Source organism: Heterodontus francisci, chromosome 40 (genome assembly GCF_036365525.1).
Source record: "Heterodontus francisci isolate sHetFra1 chromosome 40, sHetFra1.hap1, whole genome shotgun sequence".
Lineage (NCBI taxonomy): Eukaryota > Metazoa > Chordata > Chondrichthyes > Heterodontiformes > Heterodontidae > Heterodontus > Heterodontus francisci.
The window spans coordinates 5428703-5447383 of NC_090410.1; the positions used below are offsets into that span (position 1 = coordinate 5428703).

General features: G+C 43.6%; 1 protein-coding gene across 1 annotated transcript; it reads right to left on the reverse strand.

Moving 5' to 3' along the window:
• Positions 1 to 887: 887 nt before the first annotated feature.
• alkbh6 (alkB homolog 6) lies at positions 888 to 17026 on the reverse strand. The gene is made up of 7 exons (XM_068018884.1): positions 16919 to 17026; positions 11924 to 12059; positions 11041 to 11109; positions 9731 to 9791; positions 6139 to 6290; positions 5264 to 5374; positions 888 to 1920 (listed from the first exon to the last, which is right to left on the reverse strand). The coding sequence occupies exons 2-7, from the start codon at positions 11975 to 11977 to the stop codon at positions 1648 to 1650; spliced, it is 720 nt and encodes a 239-aa protein (XP_067874985.1). The 5' UTR covers positions 11978 to 12059; positions 16919 to 17026; the 3' UTR covers positions 888 to 1647.
• Between the last annotated feature and the right edge of the window lie 1655 nt (positions 17027 to 18681).

The window sequence follows — 18681 nt, forward strand, 5'->3', positions numbered from 1 at the left end:
AAGGTCTCTCTGACCCTCTCAACTTCCTAGGGTCCTACCACCCACTGTATATTCCCTTGCCTGTTAGTCCTCCCAAAATGCATCACCTCACACTTCTCAGGATTAAATTCCATTTGCCACTGCTCTGCCCATTTTACCAGCCCATCTAGATCGTCCTAAATTGTTTAGACAATTAAAAAACTCCAGAGGTCTCCATGCAGACTTTTGATAGGTGCACCTGCAATAAATGACCAAACACAACATGTATGGAAAGTTTTGAACACAAGATAAAATTAGGTAAATCCAACCGATTGATGGATGGTAGTTATAAACAAAATGAAATGTACTTGACATTTGAAGCCAATTACTTTTATAATGAGGAGGTTGCGATCTGATCATATAGAATGCCTGATTAAATCATTCCACATTTTCATTCTGTTAGGTGGTAAATGGTTGTATGTGACTTCTTCCCTTCAGCAATTTCTAATAGCCCCTGAATCACCTGAGATGCAGGCATGGCCCTCTGACTGTCAGTAATTGAGGAATCCATATATACCAAAGAGGTTGTCCTCCATCTTGAGTCACATGTTTAGCAGGCACAGGAAAATGTCTAAACTGTCTTTGTAAAGTCGTTATTAAAATGTCCCCAAATTTTGATCTGCACATTGGATACCCTATCTGTGCTTAATTAGCACTGGAGTTAGAATATTCTTTATTTATTGTTTCTCAAATCTATATTGTACTGAAAATGGGGGTCAGACTTTCTTTTTTCGTCACCTAGCAATAGCATCAAACGTAGCCATGGCATGGGAGATTCCTTTATTTTTGCTGAAAGTGTGCTACTGTCTGAAACTCAAGATAATTAGGAAAAAAGGAGATGGGGCAAAACACCTAAAAAAAAACTTCAATAAAGTGGTGACATGTATTTAATAATTTTTTAAATAAATAACATTAATCACACAATGTTCATAATCACAGCCCAAACAAACATCATTTATTCCAGAAAGGATCAGTTGTATGGGAAAATGTATTCATATCAATTGATTCTTGAATCACATAGTGCAATAACTAAATAGGTTCCAATTATGTAATTCAAGGAGAGGGCGCCATGCACAGTAGCAGTTGGGGCAGTGTGTTATAATGTTTCACTAAGATACAGGTGACTGGGACAATTGTATGTGACTTTTTCTCCTCAGCAATTTCTAACAGTTATTGGATCACCTGAGACACAGACTTTGCCTGGTGTGCAACTTAGCTGCATAGTCCTGTGAGGTCCCAAGTTTAATCCTAGCCTGCGCTGAACTAGCTAATTTTAGCTAAGGTGGCAGCTAAGGGCACTATTCGCTGGACAATGGAGATTGGAGGAGGGGATGGGGAAGAAGAGAAAAGCTAACCAAGTTCTTGCTCCTAGTCACTATTCAGTAACCCATGTTGCAAAGCTTATGTGCTTGGACATTAAGAGCAGCATCAGACTTCCCTTCAATTCCTTTCATAACTGAACAACCTGACAGCACTCATGTTCTTGGTTAATGTGAGGAATATCCATTTAAAGAGGCACCATCAGGGAGCCACATCTATGGAACTATATGCTAAGAAATTGGCTACATTTTCAGGAGGGAGACAAATAGGGAGTTCAGAGACTGGTATCACAACCTATTCAAAAAAATCTCATTTCTTCCTCCCCAGCAGTATGGTAGTTCTTAAAACCTTTGGAACATAACGGATAGTCAGGGATATTCTTGTGGTTCTCGTTAAAGCAGCCCCAAGTTTTGTGTTGCATGATTTCAGGTTAGCAACCTTCTCTGTGACAATGTCCTCCACCACTGGCCTGATGCCGTGCAGATACTTCACGTACATGTCATCTTGCAACACGAGGAGGCTACGTGGCTCAAGGAGAAGAGACAGAAAGTAGCGGTTCTCTTCGGTCTGAGGAAAATAAACCTGGAAAAGGTAGGGGAGGAATTATGTGAGATCTAATTCGAAGAAAATGTATTTATTTTCCCAAATGTTTCTTTCCAATCTTCTCCTAACGTATTGACTCTCTCTGGGATACATTTCTGGCTCCACTAGTATCAGTAGCCATGCAATGCTTCGTCCAAGTGGCCAATATTCATGTACAAGGCAGGATGTTGAGCGCCAAACTAATCCATCACAGATAGCATCACATTGGAGACTTATCCTATCCACTGGCATGAAATTCCAGCAGACATTGCAGATAGAAATCAGAGGCAGGAACCCCAGCTGAACTAGGAATTGAATCCAAGATCTATCTGATCTGTAGGCTCAGTTGCTCATTGGATAAGTTCACCTGAACCACTGGATGAGCTAGGAAGGAAAAAAAACTGACAGGTAGGAAAGTTTACAGGTGATATTCAAAGCACTGTCTTATTTGATAAAGAAAAGCCTGCAAGAATTTTGGATAACTTTAAAAAAATCTGCAACCAAGCAAACTTGGGAGACAATGAGTGCTGACTGGCTCTTCTAACATGGTGAACATCACAGCCAAGTCCAATCCCAACCTCACCCAGTGTTCACACAAGCACATTAGGCACCACTGCAGTGGTCAGAGTCAGGAAACCTGTTGACCGTTTTTCTCTCATGAAGTAAACTGAAGCCACCTAATGCATCTTTGCTAAGAACAACTCGTTCAGTACTAAGCCACTAAGTTCTCCTGAATTTTTAATTAAAACAAATAAATATATTTGATTTATCAGTTCACTGTTTAATACTGCACCTTTGTTACAGTGCAATTGTCAATTAACAACCTATGTGACTCTGAACATCTCCTCAAGACAATTGACCTGTCCCTAGGCACAGGAGGGAAAATTATCTGGACTTCTGTACCTAATTGTTACTCAAAGATCTCTTCTGGAAAGAACCTATGTGAACTTTTGAGGAGGAAACAGTCAGGTTTGGCTGAGAGATGAGACAATGGCATTCATAATACAATCTGGAGCAATTGACGGCCTGCCACTTCTTCACCTTGGCCTTTGGTATACTGGCTATTTCATCTGTCTCCACTCACAACCAGTTTGGCTCTGGAAACTGGATCAAAGCAAGATTCCATATTGTTTCCTCACCAACAAGTGCAAGGAGCTTATGGACTTTGTCACGTCATTAGGACTGAGACTATCTGATCAGCTGCCTCTGCCACTTCCCTATCTTCCCCTAGCCCAAAAGCCAAACTTCTCCCAAAGTTCTGCCCTTCCCTAGCCCTGAACTCGCAACCGTCTCTCCTATCTCCCCTCATGCCCTCTCCAAACTCATCTTGTCCATGAGACCCCATCTTGCTTCCTCGACGCTATTCCCACCAAACTGTTGACCAAAAATTCCCTTCCTAGCCCCCCATGTTAGCTGATATTGTTAACAATTGTCTCTCATCAGATACTATCCCTCTCCCCCACAAATCTGCAGTTATTAGACTCCTCAAAAAGCTCCCCTTGATCCCTCTGTCCTTGCAAACTACCGCCCCATACCAACAGCTCCTTCCTCTCCAAGGTCCTTGAACGCTGTGTCGCTTTCCAAGTCCATGTCAATCTTTCCCACAATTCCATGTTTTAACACCTCCAATCAGTGACTTGGAGGTGAACTTGCAGGTTGTGGTGTTCCCATGCGCCTGGTGCCCTTGTTCTTCTAGGTAGTAGAGGTTGCAAATGACATCCTATGTGACTGTAACCATGGTGAGGTATCACTCCTCATTTTTCTTGACCTGTCTTCAGCCTCTGACATGGTTGACCACACCATCCTCCTCCAATGCCTCTCCTCCATTATCCACCTGGGTATGACTGTCCTGGTTCTATTCTTATCTATTCAGTCATAGTTAGAGAATGTCATCAATGTTTTTTCCTCCTACCACGCTATTAGCTCTGAAATCCCTGGGGAATCTATCCTTGACCTCCTCCTAACTGTCATCTACATGTTGCCCCCTCAGTGACATCATCCGAAAATAAAGACAGGTCCATATGCACATGGACACCCAGCTCTAACTTAGCACCACCTCTTTCAACCTTTCACTGTCACTGAATTGTCATGCTGACATTGACATCCAGTATTGGATGAACAGAAGTTTCCAATTAAATATTGGAAAGATCAAAGTCAGTGTCTTAACTCCCTACCACTGAATTTATTCCCTAGCCACCGACTCTATCCCTCTCCCTGGCCACTGTCAAGCTGAACCAGACTGTTAACCTTGGCATCCATGACCCTGATTTGAGCTTCCGATCTCATATTCTCTCTAACTGACTTACATCTCCGTATCATTGCCCATCTCATCTACCCCTGAAACCATCATCAATGGCCCTCAAGCAAGACACTGGATTACATTATAGCCCTCAACAAAAAGTTAGTGAGACGCATGGGTGAAAGCTCATGCTTAAGGCAAGGCAACTTGGAGGAAGGTACAAGAAGGCAGCTGGTGTACCCATAAAGAGTCAAAGCCTTCAGGAGAGATGGGGAGGAGAAAGGTGAACAAATATGGCCTCTCTGTATGACAGCAATACTGCTTCCAGCTTTAAAAAATCAATTGTAAAGAATAAAGGGAGAGTTTGAAGAACATTTTACATACTGAGGGTTATTAGAATATGGAATGTTTCACCACAACTGGTTAGTGAGGTAGCTATTATAACATCATTTAAAAAGGATTCATACTACTGGATAAGTATTTGAATGACTGGAAAATAAAACAGAGAAATGACAGAGGAATAGAGTGCACAGCTCCAGTTTGAAGAACTGGCACCAGTATCAACCTGATGGGCTGACTGGTCTGCTTCTGTGTTGTCAATTTTATAATTAAATACATGCTCAAAATAGTACTTTCATTGTTAACCTTAGGCAGTTCCACAAACTGAGTGATTCAGCCCTTATTATACCTCTGTGGCATGTATCCAATCATATTGTGTCGTTTTTTAACTTTCCAGTCAGGGTTTCCCCAGTGCAAGACAGAGTCTTTCAGGCCAGCAATGACAAAAATGCATTGCTGTCCCATACTGATGGGCTGAGAATTCACCTGTCTAGAGCCAAGATGATGGCTAGGATGCAAGTGGTGCCACCATCTTAATTAGACCAATAAAAGTACCCAGCAGAGCCCTTTCTCTATGAGAAGACTGGTTCTATGAGAAAACTAGTACCTCCTATGCCATTCACTGAACCATGTCGCATAATTGCCTCCAACAGCACTAGTCATAAAATTAAGTCTATGGGAAATGGGATATGATAGAACAAAAATGTCTCCTTAGTAATGTAAAAACAAGTCCATGGTGTATAAATGAGGGTTAAGATTACTAACCTCTCCCTCTTCACTCTCTCTCTTAATGGGATGATAGAAATCCAATAGAGTTTGAGAGCCAAGGCTGATAGTGGTTACTGTTGGAAAGTAGAGAGGACCATCCTCATGAGGCTATAAAGACAAGAGTTTGATTTCACTCAACAGCATGACAACTTAAGATTGTTATGTTCATCTGCCATTACAACAGCTTTCATTTATGTCACGCCTTTAATGTAGGAAAACGTCCCAAAGCGCTAACAGACAACACATTTAGTGATACTCAACATATTGTGTAAATGTACATTTAATACTTCTTCCTTCATTTAGGTTGTATCTTAAATTTTTACCCAGAAGCTACAGGGGCAGGGGGGGGGGGGGGGGGAGGCAGGGTGGGAGGGGCAAGGAGAAGGTGAGAGAGATGGAGGGGGCAAGAAGAGAATAATTGCAGCAATTTGCATTTATATAGCGCCTTTAAAGTAATATCTCCCAAGGAACTTGAAAATTAGGCTAAAGAAGAACCTGAGCCAGAAAGGGAGCAATGTAAATGAGGAAATAAACCAACAGATAAAACAGAAACAAATCAAATAGAAAATAAAAAAGCAAAAAGGGAATGGATAGAATGAGACAGCATGGAAGAAGACATGCTGGAGAGGAAAAAAAGCATGGCAGAAACATGTAGAGAGCATAAAAGCAAAGAGAGAGAAAGCAAGCACAAGAGCTTGAAAGTGAAAAAGGATAGACACCAGAGTCCAACCAGAGCCATTTATGTTCCCTGAAATGTTTTAGTTGAGGAGTTTTAACTCGAAGTTTTGCAATAATTATACACTAGGTAATCAGAAAACCTATCAAACAATTATTGATTAATGGAGATCAAAAATCAACAGGTTAACCAGTACCATTATTCCTTCACCAGGATTGTACTCATTAACCAACACGTGATTAGCAACTTTTCCTGCGAAAGGTCCCAGGGATGAGATTTTCTTGGCATACTTGTCCAGCCAGTCAGGCAGTTTCTCAACAAGCATCCCCCTCGAGTGAGGTAAACCACCTGCAGGAGATCAGGAAAATCAACTAAATATAACCACAACTGTATCAAATTCAATTCCCATTTTCTTTTACTTTCCTCATCCTCTTAAGGCACTGATTCATCACCTACAGGATGAATCCTAGAACTTTGCTGTACTATCATTGATCTTTGGTCCCAAACAGAGGGAGGGAAATTTGGAAGGCAGGGATAATGTTTCAAATCTCAGAGTAGCCCCGCTATAATGGACAGTATGTGAATGCTGAAAGAATTCCCTGTGAACTCTCACCATTACTGCTCACAATAAAGAATGGTCACTTGGGCAGGGTACCAGAGGCTGCTGGACGTGGTGGAACTGTATCCAAGTATTGAGTCTCAGTTTCCAGGACAGAAAATGTAAAGTATAATTTAACTTTTTAACATTCGTGTAATCACACCTATGTTACTTGTACACAAGAACAGAAGAAATAGGATTAGGAGTATACCATATTGCTCATTGAGCCTGCTCCACCATTCAATACGATCATGGCTGATCTAAGGCTTCAACTCCACTTTCCTGCCCGCTCGCCCGCCCTGTCCCTTGATTCCCTGAGAGACCAAATATCTGTCTATTCCAGCTGAAAATGCATTCAACAATAGAGCATCCACAACCCTCTGGGGTAGAGAATTCCAAAGATTAACAACCCTTTCAGTGAAGTAATTTCTCCTCATACAAAAAAAAACAAAATACTGCAGATGCTGAAATTCTAAAATAAAAACAAAAAGTGCTAGAAATGCTCAGCAGGTCTGGCAGCATCTGTGGAGAGAGAAGCAGAGTTAACGTTTCAAGTAAAGGCCTGCTACCCGACCCGAACCCGACGACATGTGTCGGGTTCGGATCGGGTCGCTCTTCTGGGTCCAGCTTTTGGGCTCAGGTTGGGTCAGCTGGGTCCGGGTCAAACACACACAGTATTAATTGGACTTGAAAGGTTGTTTAAAAAGATGAAGATTGGAACCACGAAGTCAGTGATTGTTTGGTGACTAGTTAAACAGAAACCCATGGAGTTGTACCCAGACAGGTTGTGCCACACTATACCAGTATCTGTGTTGCTTAAAATAAACACAGCAATTGCCCGAAGGCTCAGAAAATATCATTATACATTACCTAGACTCCTGATTTACAGGTTGAGATACTTGCTGCAAATTTATCCAGTGAGCAGCTAGAGATGCAGAGACCAGGAAGGTCCTGAGTGATTAATTATTATAAAATACACAGTATTTATAATAAAAAATATAAAATGATCACTGTCAGGACTCTAGTCTACACACATACAGTACTGTACTAGACTAGAATCCTGACAGTGATCATTTTATATTTTTTATATAAATACTGTATATTTTATAATAATTAATCACTCAGGACCTTCCTGGTCTCTGCATCTCAGCTGCTCACTGGATAAACTTGTAGCAAGTATTTCAATCTGAAAAAAATGAAAAACAGATTCGGAAGGTAGGTAAAGTGAACATTCCGGTGGTCAGGTCGGGCGCGGGAAAAAATGGAAGGACTCGGGCTGAGTTGGGCTCAGGTCCGATGTGGTTCTGTCGGGTTTTTTTTCAGACTCGAGCAAGCCTTTAGTTTCAGGTCAGTGACCTTTCATCAGAACTGGCAAAGGTTAGAAATGTAATAGGTTTTAAGCAAGTAAAGTGAGGGTGGAGCAAAAGAGAACAAAAGGGAAGGTGTTGATAGGACAGAGGGTCACAGGGAATAACTGACAAGGAGGTCATGGGGCAAAGGAAATGAGTGTGTTAATGGTGTAGTCAAAGACAAAGATGCGTTTGGTAGTGGCATCACGCAGGACATGGCGGAAATGGCGGAGAATGATCCTTTGGATGTTGAGGCTGGTGGGGTGGAAAGTGAGGACAAGGGGAAGCCTGTCGCGGTTCTGGGAGGGAGAGGAAGGGGTGAGGGCACAGGTGCGGGAAATGGACCAGACTCGGTTGAGGGCCCTATCAGCCACAGTGGGAGGGGAAAATCCTTGGTTGAGGAAAAAGGAAGACATATCAGAAGTGCTGTTCTGGAAGGTTGCATCATCACAGCAGATGCGTGGAGACGGAGAAACTGGGAGAATGGAATGGAGTCCTTACAGGAGGCAGAGTGTATAGAAGTATAGTCGAGCTCGACTACAAACTCAACTGTGTCAGCCCTGTCAGCTTTCCGAAGGGATTGTTCCCTCTACGACACCCTGGTCCACTCCTCCTTTACCCCCGACACCTCGTCCCCTTCCCATGCAATCGCTGGAGGTGTAATACCTGCCCTTTACCTCCTCTCTCCTCACTATCCAAGGCCTCAAACACTTCTTTCAGGTGAAGCTGAGACTTACTTGTACTTCTGTCAATTTAGTATACTGCATTCGCTGCTCACAATGCGGTCTCCTCTACATTGGGGAGACCAAACGCAGATTGAGTGACCACTTTGCAGAACACCTCCACTCAGTCTGAAAACATGACCCCGAGCTTCCTGTCGCTTGCCATTTCAACACCCCGCCCCCCCTGCTCTCAGGCCCACATCGCTGTCCTGGGCTTGCTGCAGTGTTCTAGTGAACACCAACTCAAGCTCGAGGAACAGCACCTCATTTACCGATTAGGCACGCTACAGCCTACCAGACAGAACAGTGAGTTCAATAATTTCAGAGCATGACTGGACCCCGGTTTTATTTTTAGTTTGTTTCATCATTCAATTTTTTTTTTACCATGTGCCTGCCCACTGTTTTTTTTTCATGTTTGTGCTTTTGGCTAGGGCTTTCATTATTTTGTCATTTAACACCCTCCCTGCACTAACACTTTGTCTTTCACTACACCATTAACACACCCTCTTCCTTTGCCCCAGGACCTCCTTGTCAGTTATTCTCTGTGACCCACTGTCCTATCAACACCTTCCCTTTTGCCCCACCCCCATATTATTTGCTTAAAACCTATTACATTTCTAACCTTTGCCAGTTCTGATGAAAGATCACTGAGCTGAAACGTTAACTCTGCTTCTCTCTCCACAGATGCTGCCAGACCTGCTGAGTATTTCCAGCACTTTTTGTTTTAATTTCTCCCCATCTCAGTCCTAAATGATCAGCCCCTTATCCTAAGACTGTTCCCCGTGTTTTAGATTCCCCGACCAGCGGAAATAATCTCTCAGTGTCTACCCTATCCAGCCCCTTCAGAATCTTGTATGTTTCAATGAGATTGCCTCTCATTCTTCTAAACCCCAGAGATTATAGGCCCAATTTACTCAGCCTCTCATCATAGGACAATTATATTTCAGAAGCATCAATGCAGAGACTGTAGTGCATCTCTTTCTTAGTTTAAACAAGGGATAATGCATCCAATTCTACCTTAGCACACCCTCTCTCAATAATGCACCCACTTGCATATACCATCAGGGAGGGTTTTCTGCATAATGGTAGTACGCTCCTGTCACTCAGGTCTGCACTCACCCCAGTTCTGCAGCCTTCTTCCTGACAACTGAGTCCATTTTGGTTTAGGCGAGTTGTAAACCTGAAAAACACAAAATCTGTGAAGTAACAGGAAGTAACGGCCGTCACGGCCGTCCATGTCTCCGTTATAAAGACGTCTGCAAACGCGACATGAAATCGTGTGACATTGATCACAAGTCGTGGGAGTCAGTTGCCAGCATTCGCCAGAGCTGGCGGGCAGCCATAAAGACAGGGCTAAATTGTGGCGAGTCGAAGAGACTTAGTAGTTGGCAGGAAAAAAGACAGAGGCGCAAGGGGAGAGCCAACTGTGCAACAGCCCCAACAAACAAATTTCTCTGCAGCACCTGTGGAAGAGCCTGTCACTCCAGAATTGGCCTTTATAGCCACTCCAGGCGCTGCTTCACAAACCACTGACCACCTCCAGGCGCGTATCCATTGTCTCTCGAGATAAGGAGGCCCAAAAGAAACAGGAAACACAGTTGATAACAGTGCAAACTGCAACTTTCTCAACTGTGAAACCGTCCAAATAATGAGACTAACAATGTCACAATACAAAAAAGTCTAGATTTTGCAGCTTTTTTCTCTAGATCCATCAAAACCTGTCTTGAAGACTCCGTGACACATTCCTAGCTAGGGAGACAGATTCCTCGACACCACTCAGGGTACTTCAGGCAAGATGGGGTCGACAAGCACTGCCTCAAAACAGGAATGAGGACTGTGGGTCATTTGCTAGCCCGCATAGGTAATTGAGGCGATTTTGTTAGGTCAGTTACCATAGGAAAAAAATAAAAGCCATTCTTCCAGCTTTTAAGAGGAATTTCCCTCTAGTGTCCCTAGAAACCCCACAAAGCCAGTACTAAGAACAATCACTATCAACAGCCCACACTACATTTTCTGTCTGTATCAATTAATTTGGTTTTTGTGAGACACCAAAGTTGCAAAGATAAATTTTTGGCTTGTGTAAAGCTAGCTGATCTCAAATAGTGTGGTAGTGGAGTAATTACAATAGCCTCAGTGCCCTTGGGTTGAGGGCAAAAAAAACATCCTGACACTTCCTAGAAAGTGCATGTGTGGAAGCCAGTTGAGGACAGCCCTCCAAGACTAAACAGCTTGCTGATACTGGTCTTGCACATGAAGAATAACCACTCATGCGGGGTGCCAGATGGAATCCTGGGCCTTTGTATACAAACATGAGCAAGATTGTAAAAAAAAATACCCAAAATAAGATTGTTTTTATGAAGAGGTAGCTCTGCATTCACCCTCCAAATCAATTAACTTTACTGTGAGGAAATCAAAATGCAGTAACATACCTGCTGTAGAAGATAATTTTCTTCTGAAGCAGTGATAAAGTTGGGGATGTAATACACAGTGGCTGGAGCCTAAAAGGGATCCAAAACAACAGTTCAGCAGTACCGTATTGCTATATAATTAGCATGAGAGACAAGCTACCATAACATTAGTTTGACTGCATTGAGTCATACACAAACTACCCACAGATTCAATACATCAACATGTAAAGCATGCAATGGAAATGGTTTAACAGAGAATAATGGAAACGATTACAAGCTTGAATTTAAATAGTGTCCTTATATGCCTCAATGGATCAGTCTTTCATTTTGGGTACTGTTGACATAACTAATAGGGGTTAGCAGTTTGATCACAGGGTATGTTTTATAAAAACTTGTTCATAGGATGTGGGTGATACTGCAAGGTTGCATTTGTTGTCCATCTTTAGTTGCTCTGAGAAGGTAGGTAGGCCTAGTCCTTGAACCACTGCAGTCCATGTACTAATGAAGCTCCCACAATCGTGATTTTGTGGCAATTCAAATTAATACAGTTCCCCTTTAAAACACAGCAACATTCTTTTTTTAAGATGAGTAATTGCCAAGTGGAGGCCAGACACTTCCCTACAAAAAGGGATAAAAGATACAGAATCACTATTCTATTTTAATAGGACCCTTCCAACTGCTACATGGAAAGTGATATGATCTTCTTGCTACCAGTATCCCTTATGTTATTTTGTCAGGGCACAAGAAAGGGAGCAGAAACAATGCTGAACTCAGCCTGGTCATTCAACTGGCAGACAGACAATGAATTTAAGGCTAAACACAAGTGATGCAGCAAATCTTCTGAGACCAACAGGTGTAGAGGCCACAAGTGCCCCCTCATCCCCAACTCATATGATGCACTAACCTGATCCACATGGTGAGGCTCCAGTTCACAAATCCCACAGTTCTGAACATCCATGACAATTTTGAACCAGTGAAGTTAATGCCCTTCTTCTACTGGGGTAGGGTCATTGTCAGGGTCATGAACAGTTGCATTGTACCTTCAAGGTGAAATTGGGTACCAATTAAACATACTTACAGCATCTCCTAATTTCAACAGATATGGTCAAAAAGCCTTACAAAACTATTTTAGAATATTTACTGCCTATTTTTCCACTATGTATACCCCTAAATTCTGTACCATACATTCCAAGCAAGAGGAATGCCACAAGTCTCAGCATGGGGTCCATTAACACTACTCTGTGGTTTAACGAAAAGGAGAGGGCACACTGAAGTCCAAGCCAAAGTTGAACATCTACTATTTATTCATCTCTCCCTTTGGATCCCTGGATTATGCTAAGGTAGTTGATGCCAGTTCGGGTTGGGGTTAGTTGAGGACAGACTGAAAACTAGGGTTCTTTTGATTACAGCAAAGAAGGTTATAAGGAGGTAAAAGATAAACATATGCAAAATTAAAGGGTTTTTAGAAAGCAAATAAATAAAATAAGATTGCTGAATTGGTAACTGGAGACATAAATTTAAGATCATCACCAAAAGAACAAACGGAAAGTTTTATGCAGACAGTTGTTAGGACATGCACCCATTAAAAATGGTGGAAGCAGAAGCCGAAGTAGATAGTAAAGAGGAAGTGAATAAATAGTTGAAAAACAAACATTTGAAAGGCCAGGGTTAATGGGATCAGATGAACTGGTGGCAGAATGGCTCCCTCTGTGCTGGAAAATTCTTTGTTTCAATGATTTGGCTTCAGCACTCTGTGGTAATGAGGAAAATCCATTGATCTCTGGTGGAAAGTACACCAGTGTGTGGATTAAAGTGTGGCAACCCGACCCGAGCCCGACGACACGTGTCGGGTTCGGGTCTCTCTTCTGGGTCCAGCATTCGAGCTTGGGTCGGGCTGGACGTGGACAGTGCTGCCTTGCTCTGGGAAGTAATCTTCAAATGACCATTCAGGACATCAAGGCGGGAAACGTGCAATCTGGACTCTGCACTCTGCAGTAAACCTGGCTACACGACCAAACCAAACATGTGTCGGATTCGGGTCGGGTCAGGCATTTAAAAAAATTAAAGGAATAAAGCCCGGGTCGGGTTCGGGTTGGCTGTTGTCGGGTCGGGTTTTAATTTTATACCCAAGCACAGTGGCGCAGTGGTTAGCACCGCAGCCTCACAGCTCCAGGGACCCGGGTTCGATTCCGGGTACTGCCTGTGTGGAGTTTGCAAGTTCTCCCTGTGTCTGCGTGGGTTTTCTCCGGGTGCTCCGGTTTCCTCCCACAAGCCAAAAGACTTGCAGGTTGATAGGTTAATTGGCCATGATAAATTGTCACTAGTATAGGTAGGTGGTAGGGAAATATAGGGACAGGTGGGGATGTTTGGTTGGAATATGGGATTAGTGTAGGATTAGTATAAATGGGTGGTTGATGTTCGGCACAGACTCGGTGGGCCGAAGGGCCTGTTTCAGTGCTGTATCTCTAATCTAATCTTTAGTGTGGATATTCAGTGAGCAGAGGATACAGCTCCAGTGTGGTGTCCCATGATGAATGTCCAATTGGGTTTTTATCACCGACAGAATATAATTACTTTTTGTGGACTCACATTATGTCACGTGTCCAGTGTAAAACACAGACTTCTTCAGACTTTACCCTTCCCCAATTTTTGACAATCCCTCTCCCACCCATGATAATTGCGGCAATTAGATGGCCAAAAAGTCACATTTTTACATCATTAAAAAACAAACATTTTAGCAAAATCTTCATGAAGGAAACTGGATTATTTGGCGTTTTTCGGATGAGATGCTAGACTGAGGCCCTGTCTGCCTGCACCAGAGGCTGTAAAGGACATTACTTGGAAGAAAAGCAGTATTCTCCTGGTGTCCTGGCCAAACTTCTTCCCTTAAATCAACACCAACAGAAATATCTAATTTATTGTATGTAAATTTGGCTGTGCACAAATTAGTTGCTACGTTTGCAAACAGTAGTGACTGCACTTTAAATAATTAATTGGCAATGCAGCGGTTTAACATTATGGTTCTGGGTCAGGATTAGTGTTGGGGTTCAGCATTGAGGTTATGGATTACGATTGTTTTATTCTTTCATGCGATGCGGGCATTGCTGGCAAGGCCAGCATTTGTTGCCCATCCCAAATTGCCCTTGAGGTGGCGATGAGCTGCCTTCTTGAACTGCTGCAGTCCATCTGATGCGGGTACACCCACAGTACTGTTAGGGAGGGAGTTCCAGGATTTTAATCCAGTGACAGCGAAGGTATGGCGATTTATTTCCGTGTCAGGATGGTGTGTGACTGGGAGGGGAACTTGCAGGTGGCGGTGTTCCCACGCATCTGCTGTCCTTGTCCTTCTAGGTGGAAGAGGTCACAGGTTTGACAGGTGCTGTCGAAGGAGGTGTGATGAGTTGCTGCAGTGCATCGTGTAGATGGAACACACTGCTGCCACTGTGCGTCAGTGGTGGAGAGAATGATGTTTAAGGTGGTGGATGTGGTGCCAATCAAGCAGGTTACTTTGTCCTGGATGGTGTCGAGCTTCCTGAGTGTTGTTGGAGCCGCACTCATCCAGGCAAGTGGAGAGTATTCCATCACAGTCCTGACTTGTGCCTTGTAGATGGTGGACAGGCTGTGAGGAGTCAGGAGGTGGGTTCTTCGCCACTGAATTCCCCGTCTCTGACCTGCTCTTATATGTGGCTGCTCCAGTTCAGTTTCTGGTTAATGTTAACCCCAAGGATGTTGATAGCGGGGATTCAACAATGGTGGTACCGTTGAATGTCAAGGGGAGATGGTTAGAATCTCTTATTGGAGATCGTCGTTGCCTGGCACTTGTGTGGCACGAATATTACTTGCCACTTATCAGCCTGAATGTTGTCCAGGTCTTGCTGCATATGGATATGGACTGCTTCAGTTTCTGGGGAGTTGCGAATTGTACTGAACATCGTACAATCATCAGCGAACATCCCCACTCCTGACCTTATGATGGAGGGAAGATCATTGATGAAGCAGCTGAAAATGGTTGGGTCTAGGGCACTACCCTGAGGAACTCCTGCAACAATGTCTTGGGGCTGAAATGATTAGCCTCCAAGCCATCTTCCTTTGTGCTAGGTATGACTCCAAACAGTGGGGAGTTTTCCCACTTGATTCCTGTTTTGACTTCAGTTTGGCTAAGGCCCCTTGATGCCACACTCGGTCAAATGCTGTCTTGATATCCAGGGCAATCACTCTCACCTCACATTAATGCTGTGGCTTAGCATTAGAGTTATGGGTTAGGATTAATATTAGAAACCACTATTGATAATGCAGCTGTCACTAGATGCTCATTTTTCATTTCACCCTTTTTCTAAAAGCTTCATGTAGATAAGTCACAAACGAGGCTCGTGAGTTGTTCATCTAAGGAACCTTCTTTGTAGCCTAAGCACTAATATCCTCCATATTTCACTTCTCTAAATTCCCCACAGGAAAAGACATCAGGGACATTAGATTTGGGTACAAGGGTGTTGGGGGGGGGGGGGGGGGGGTTGGCATCAGCCTCTTGCTTCTTCTGAAGGGCATCTGACAAGAACATAGAACAAGGCCCCACCAACTGGCATCTCATTCCACTGTTATTGACACTTATGACCCACTATTTGTCTTCAACGTAGCTGATTTCGCCACCATGTTCATCCCTTTGCCATCCAGTGTTCACCCGCCAACTCCCCCCCACCCCCGCGCAACTCTTCTGTTCCATTGGGTGACTGCTTTGCGGAACACCTCCGCTCAGTCCGAAAGCATAACCCCAAGCTTCCGGTCGCTTGCCATTTCAACTCACCGCACCACCCCCCCCCCATGCCAACATTTCTGTCTTTGGCCTACTCCAGTGAACATCAAAGCAAGCTCGAGGAGCAGCACCTGATCTTTCCATTAGGCACCCTACAGCCTTGCGGACTGAAGATTGAGTTCCATAACTTCAGAGCATGACTGGCCTTTTAAAAAATATTTTAAAGTTTTTTTAAAACTACGTGCCTGTTTTTCATGTAGACAGAGCTGCTCATTATTCTGCTTTTAATACTCTCTCTGGCCCAATGCTTTGTCTTTCACAAGTCCTAACACTCTGCCTTTGTCCCAGGACAGCTTTGTTATTTAATCTCTCCTACCCTCTGCCTTATCACACACCTTCCCCTTTTGTTCTCTTCTCCACCACCCCCTTCACTTGCTTGAAACCTAATTCTTTTTTAACCCTGGCCAGTTCTGATGAAATGTCACACACCTGAAACACTAACTCTACTTCCACAAATGCTACCAGACCTGCTGAGCATTTCCAGTATATTCCGTTTTTATTCCATCGTTTGTTCTTTTATTAGTTAATTATAAAGGGCATTTGACTGCAGAGTGGATGGCGTCGACTAAATCACAAGGCGCGAGCTCAGCATTCAAACACCAACGGCGCGAACGACTGAAGGCGGCGGGAAAAAAACGAAGCTGTGATTGGAGGAGCAGCGAGCGCGAGCGGTGGCGGGAAGGTGCCGTGCCCTCGAACCTCAACGGCGAGAGGGCGGGCGGGAAGAAAGCGAAGCTGTGATTGGAGGAGCAGCCAGCTGGGGGCGGGGCGGAGGGCGAGGCAAGTGACTGCATCCGATCAGCAGCGCGGGCGGAGCCGAGAAAACACTGCAGGGCCCGGCTTCGGAAGTGCTCCGAGTTCAGTGTCAAGGTTTTGTGGGGCACTCCGAAAAAAACAAATTACCGATAGCTCGGATCTGGCCAGCCGTCGGTATGTTTGACACCCCTGTTATCCATCAATAATTTATATGTAAAATGGTTCTCAACAGTGACGGCAGGCATTACATACGAACAGGTTTGATTCTCACAAGCCTCCCCTTGCAGCTTTGCAAAGCAAATGGAGATTTAAAATATATAAATCAAAAGATACCTTCTTTAACTATAAACTATCAGATTTCCCCATCGGCTGATAAGACAAACTCTTCAGTTGCTGCATTGTGAGAAAATTGTGGGCTGGTGTCAATCTTATTGATTGACAGAAGATCTGTCCAATCAATCACAGAACAGTTTTTCCCCACAACAATGTAGCCAATGAGAGAATGACTAATAGGCGGGACTTATAATGTATTCCATCAACCGACGCTGAGTATAAAATGTACCAAGAGAAAACCGAGAGGGCGTTTGTGTCCTACTGCTGCCCCCTACCCAGGATGAACAATAGGTTATAATTACATTGCTGGGTATTCTATAAGCCGCCAACTAATGTGAAAGATATAGAGGAACAAATTTGCAAGGAAATTACAAAGAGGTGCAAGAAATATATAGTTATAATCGGGGACTTTATCTTAATATAGACTCGGATAGTAATAGTATGATGGGCATGAAGGGGTAAGAGTTTCTAGAGTGTGTTCAAGAGAATTTTCTACAACAGTGCTTCCAATAAAGAGGAAGGAGTCATTGTTAGATTTGTTTCTATGGAATGATGTGGCTTAAGTGGATCAAGTGTCAGTAGGGGAACATTTAGGAGACAGTGATCATAATGTCATAAGGCTTAGGTTGGCTATGGAAAAGGACAACGAGCAATTCAGAGTAAAAATAATTAATTGGGGGAGGGCTATCTTCAGTGGGGTGAAAACGGATCTGGCATGGGCACTTTTCTGTAGAAAACGCTGATAAGTGGCAGCTAAACGTTCCGGGATTTAGATGCTTCAGGCGGGATAGAGGGGGATGTAAAAGAGGTGGGGGAGTTGCATTACTGGTTAAGGGGAATATCACAGCTGTACTGCGGGAGGACACCTCGGAGGGGTCAGGCAAAGAGGCAATATGGGTAGAGCTCAGGAATAGGAAGGCTGCAGTCACAATGTTGGGGGTTTACTACAGGCCTCCCAACAGCCAGCGGGAGATAGAAGAGCAGATATGTAGACAGATTTTGGAAAGATGTAAAAGCAACAGGGTTGTAGTGGTGGATGATTTTAACTTCCCCTATATTGACTGGGACTCTCAGTGCTAGGGGCTTGGATGGGGCAGAATTTGTAAGGAGCATCCAGGAGGGATTCTTGAAACAATATGTAGATAATCTAACTAGGGAAGGGGCCTTACTGGACCTGGTACTGGGGAATGAGCCCGGCCAGGTGGTCGAAGTTTCAGTAGGGGAGCATTTCGGGAACAGTGACCATAATTCCGTAAGTTTTAAGGTACTTATGGATAAGGATAGGAGTAGTCCTCCGATGAACGTACTAAGTTGGGGAAAGGCTAATTATAACAATATTAGGCAGGAACTGAAGAATTTAGATTGGGGGCGGCTGTTTGAGGGTAAATCAACATCTGACATGTGGGAGTCTTTCAAATCTTTCAGTTGATTAGAATCCAGGACTGGCATGTTCCTGTGAGGAAGAAGGATAAGTTTGGCAAGCTTCGGGAACCTTGGATAACGAGGGATATTGTGAGTCTAGTCAAAAAGGAAAAGGAAGCATTCGTAAGGGCTAGAAGGCTGGGAACACATGAAGCCCTTGAGGAATATAAAGAAAGTAGGAAGGAACTTAAGCAAGGAGTCAGGAGGGCTAAAAGGGGTCATGAAAAGTCATTGGCAAACAGGATTAAGGAAAATCCCAAGGCTTTTTATATGTTTATAAAGAGCAGGAGGGTAGCCAGGGTAAGGGTTGGCCCACTCAAGGACAGAGGAGGGAATCTATG